This window comes from Telopea speciosissima, chromosome 10 (assembly GCF_018873765.1).
Source record: "Telopea speciosissima isolate NSW1024214 ecotype Mountain lineage chromosome 10, Tspe_v1, whole genome shotgun sequence".
Classification (NCBI taxonomy): domain Eukaryota; kingdom Viridiplantae; phylum Streptophyta; class Magnoliopsida; order Proteales; family Proteaceae; genus Telopea; species Telopea speciosissima.
Genome location: NC_057925.1, coordinates 19,785,306 through 19,789,797, shown reverse-complemented (window position 1 = coordinate 19,789,797; position 4,492 = coordinate 19,785,306). Strand labels below are relative to the sequence as shown.

General features: G+C 38.8%; 1 protein-coding gene across 1 annotated transcript; it reads left to right on the top strand.

Annotated features, from left to right (window-relative positions):
* On the top strand, window positions 1-819 carry LOC122643394 (putative UPF0481 protein At3g02645). The gene is made up of 2 exons (XM_043837019.1): window positions 1-298; window positions 380-819. Exons 1-2 carry the CDS (start codon window positions 1-3, stop codon window positions 817-819), a joined length of 738 nt encoding a protein of 245 aa, XP_043692954.1.
* Window positions 820-4,492: the final 3,673 nt, after the last annotated feature.

The following is a 4,492-nucleotide window of genomic DNA, read 5'->3' as shown; positions in this document are numbered from 1 at the left end:
ATGAACTTGAGATACGGTGAAGACAATTCAAAAGAATTGATCACCAAATTCATTCAAAGGCAAACAATCTTCCCCAGCAATCCTCCATCACATGAAGACAGTCAACCCCTTCATCTCCTCGACCTACTTCGGAACGAACTAGTCCGTGCTGCACCTTCCAAGAGGCCACTTTTCTCCCACATTTGGCCTGTGTCTCGAGCAAGAGATGGCGACACCGCCACCAACACAGATTTGGAAGGTTGGGATTCATTTCGTGCAGTCACTGAGCTTAAAGCATCGCGTATTGTGTGCAAGAGAAGTACTACTTGTAGCCTAAAGGATATCAGTTTCTAAAGTGGAATCTTCAAGGGATATCTGCTACTACCTCCTATTGTCATAGATGACTCAACCAAGCCCAAGTTGTTAAACTTGGTAACATATGAAACATGTCCTGATGCTTCCGACGACTTCACCGTTGCCTCTTACATCTGTTTCCTGGATTCTCTCATCGATAGCGCAGAGGATGTGAAAGAGCTGAGATTAAAAGGAATACTTCACAATGTACTTGGCAGCGACCAGCAAGTTGCTGATCTCTTTAATGACTTGACAAATGACTTGGTGCCGGACCCTGAGCTTTATCGAGATGTTAAGAGTGGCATTGAAAAGCACTACAACAGCAATGTAGGGACCTGGATGGCTGAAATGCATCAGACATATTTCCGTAACCCATGGTCTGTAATTGCCTTAGTTGCTGCTGCATTGGCTCTCCTGCTTACCATGGTTCAAACGTATTACGCAATCTTCCCTAGCAACAACAATGACAGCTCCAAGAAGCACTAATTCATTCTCACTACAAGTGTTACATGATTGACTACTAGTTTTTCTGCTTATTTTTGTGTTTGTAAGGCCATGGTGGATGTAAATATATCGTTCGATATGGCTTCCATGGCGTCGCCATGGACGCCATACCACGATATGTTGGCATATCGGTCGATATTTGTACATATAAAAGTTAGATTTAAAATTTTTTTTTAAACCATTTAATAGCTTAGATGCTTTTTTATTAATGTCTATTGGAGGTGTAACTTAAAAGTATACACCGCAATAAACATATTACCCTAATAATTTGGGGAAATAGAAATCGCAAAAGGCTAAACGCCTAAACAGTTCAAGACTTCAAGGTTCTCCTCGGAGAGTCGAGACGAGAGGAAGTGAGGAAGAGCTCGTGAGAGTTGAGACGAGATTCTCGGCAAGCTTCCTGCAACTCCTAGGCAACGAGTTCTTCACTCCTTCGAAGTTACGAACATCTCCGGGAAGTCGCAACCTCTAGGACTCCATTCCTAAGGTTTTATTATTTTGTAATTTGTATTTTTGTCTAAATTGGTTCTTCTTCCTCCTCCCGAGTCCTCTGCAACTCGATTTTTAGTTCGAGTTCTTCTCCTCCCAAGATCCTCTTCTTCTTCTAATCTTAACTTCTTCTTCTTCAGCTTCTTCTCCTCCCACAGTAGTAGTAGTATCGTTTTTTTTTTTTTTTTTCCCCTTCTTGTCTTGCATAGCCACACATACGCGATTCTGAGTGTTACACACGAGAGATAGGGAGAGAGTTGAGAGACGTAAGGGGGGGTAGTAGTCCTCTCGGTTTTTTATTTTTATTTTTCTCTTTTCTTCTTCGCAAGTTGCAACTACTTGTACGAGTGGGAGATAGTCGAGAGAGGGGGTCCTCTTGGTTTTTTTTTTTTTTTCTTCTTCGCAACCTCTTTGTTCGCTCTGTGAACAGGGACTCGGGGAGATAGTCGAGACTCGAGAGACAGAGAGGAGAGCCTCTCGGTTTTCTTTTTATTTTTCTTCTTCGCAATGCTTGTACGAGGAGATAGTCGAGAGACAGAGAGGGGGAGGATTTATTCCGATTACATGACCACAATTACTGCTTTTTTTTTCTTTTTCTTCTTCTTGCCTTGCGATTGCGGCTTGCTTACAGCAGAACCTCTCGTTTTTTTTTTTCCTTTTTTCTTCTTGTTGCCTTGCACTTGCGGCCTTGCGTGCTTGCACACAACCTCTCGGTTTTGAGCTTTTCGCTTCTTGCCTTGCAATTGCAGGCTTCCACATAGACAGAGAATGAGAGAAGGTGTTTTATTTTTCTTCTTCTTGCCCCACACGACCACACACAACATCGCACATATTCAACTCCATTAGTCCATAATTCGATTGTTTTTCTTTTCCCCCTTCAACTTAATGTTATAGCGAAAAACTAGTACTTTGATAGTTTGTCCACTATCATTTGATTTTTACTATTGCTTTCAATTATTTGATAGGTCATCTATATTTTCAATTTTTCATACTTTCATATACGCTAATGGATATTAGTTACACTTTCATGAATTAAACCATAGTGGCATAGTTTATTAGGAGTAGTGTAGTACACTTTCATGTTGCTTTTTGATGTTATAGGACATATATTATTGCATACTCAATGACATTAAAAATAGAGAAAATAAAAAATTAAACATGGTCGACATGTCGATATATCGACGTGACACCCTTCCACCGACTTGGATCGCCGATGGCGCCGTGACAACTATGTTTGTAAGAACTACAATTTCATCTTAGAAAATATGTCTTCTCCTCCCGGCCCAAAATGAAATTGGGATAATTTTTTTACCTATAATTCAGGTGTTTTGATCTTGCTGTATGAATGTCTTGGATAATATATTTTTCATATTTATCCTATATTGTGATTCTGCTCCCATTTGTGTTTGGATTCAGAGCAACTGAAGGGAAGGAGGGCATTTGAAAGCATGAGAGAGATGAGTTTTGAAGATTGAGGATTGATCCTCGTGGATCAGGTCCGCATGGTGAAAAGAGGAGGGGTAGGGGGTGGTAAAAAGAACAGGCACCCTTCATCCATTCATAACCAAAGCACCATGGATGGTCTCTGTACAACGATCAATAATCCAGTCAGCTAATACTATAAGTGGGGGAATGGTTTTCCATGCCCTCTCACATTCCCTACACTATCTTTCCTCCTTAACCATGTGGGTTCTTATAGCCCAAACAATTTCATCTACCTCAATTGTCGTGGGAGATTCCCCCTTCATAGGCAGCATCGAAAACCCTCTTCCTTCGAAACATTATTCAAAGATATATCTAAATTTTTTTCCTAAAAACTACCTTGATTTCCCCATCAAAAAAGTTGAGGAAAATGTAGAGATCTGGGTTTTGCTAACTTCAAATAAATGACTGTGACCATCTTACCTACCTAGATATGTCACAAGAGATCTTCTCATAGAATAGAAGAAATAGAAAATAAAATGATTTCATCCCTGCATGCATGTGGTTGGAATGTGACATCATAGAATCTACAAGGTTAGCATTTCCATATTCCTCTAGCATAATATATGATGGGTATCCAATGTCCTCCAAATGGAATGCCAGCTCCTTTTTGCATAGAATGGTCTGTATTTTGCATTAGGATGCTACCTTGGTTCCGAATTTTTGACAGCATGCAATTTCATCCCTGGGACTTCCATACTGTATTTCTAGATAATTTCTTCACAAAGTACATTAGATCAAAGGCAGTACTCAGTGCACAAGGATCCCGCGTTTAGCAGGGTCTGGGGAGGGTCAAATGTACGCAGCCTTACCCCTGTTTATAGGGTCAAAGTACATTAGATCAATCTCGCTATATTAAGATTCATGAAGAGTAAAAAAAAAAAAATCACCTGCATCTCCCCTTTGTAAAGGTTGGGTTAATGTGTTCCAATTTCCATTTTGCCATGCATTTTCTATTTCACACATCAATAATTCAAAGTTTATAAACAACATTTAAACAATAGGTACATTTCTTTCATCATAGCTAAATATGTTCATTAAGTAGTTTGCTGGTGGAATGGATTTCAATTATATTAATTGATTTCTTTCTTTTCTTCCTAATTTTTAGCTCTTAATGTCAGTACACTGATAAAATGAGTGATGTTGAAAAGTTACAGTATTTAACATTCATCAACATAACCATAAGAATGGAATTGTTAATTACTTAATTAGTATAATTTTTTTATGAAATTTGATTAGGATAATTAGTTTCCTAATGAGAGAGATCATGGAATTTCTTGAAAGTTTTGGAATATTGAAAGTATAATATAAAGAATCCACTGCATGGAGCACAAAAAATTTGGTATGGGCCATTAAATTGGACTGACAAACCAAGAGCATTCCCCATCCAGTGTCAACCCAAAGTTCAGAATGACCAAATCATCCCTCTTTGGGGCAGAAAAGGTTGCTCTGTTCTTAAATATCCTTTAACTCCTACTGGAGGAAATCTTCCTCATAATTTTTTAACTGTTGGTGATGCAAGGATTTTCCAAACTAAGTCTGAGTCACCCTTCACAGTGCGAGTACACATTTCAAAAGGAAGGAATGAAGCAAATGTAAATTTTTAAAATGCAGAACGCATAAAGAAGTGTCCATTGGAATAATATCTTTATCCCTGCCTTGAAACTACTTCCCTAGCAAAAGA

Excerpts from the sequence above, each read along its gene's own strand:
- LOC122643394 (XM_043837019.1), top strand. The coding sequence starts at position 1 with ATGAACTTGAGATACGGTGAAGACAATTCAAAAGAATTGATCACCAAA. Across the intron at positions 299-379 it reads GCGTATTGTGTGCAAGAGAA|ATGACTCAACCAAGCCCAAG; the intron begins GTACTACTTGTA and ends CTATTGTCATAG.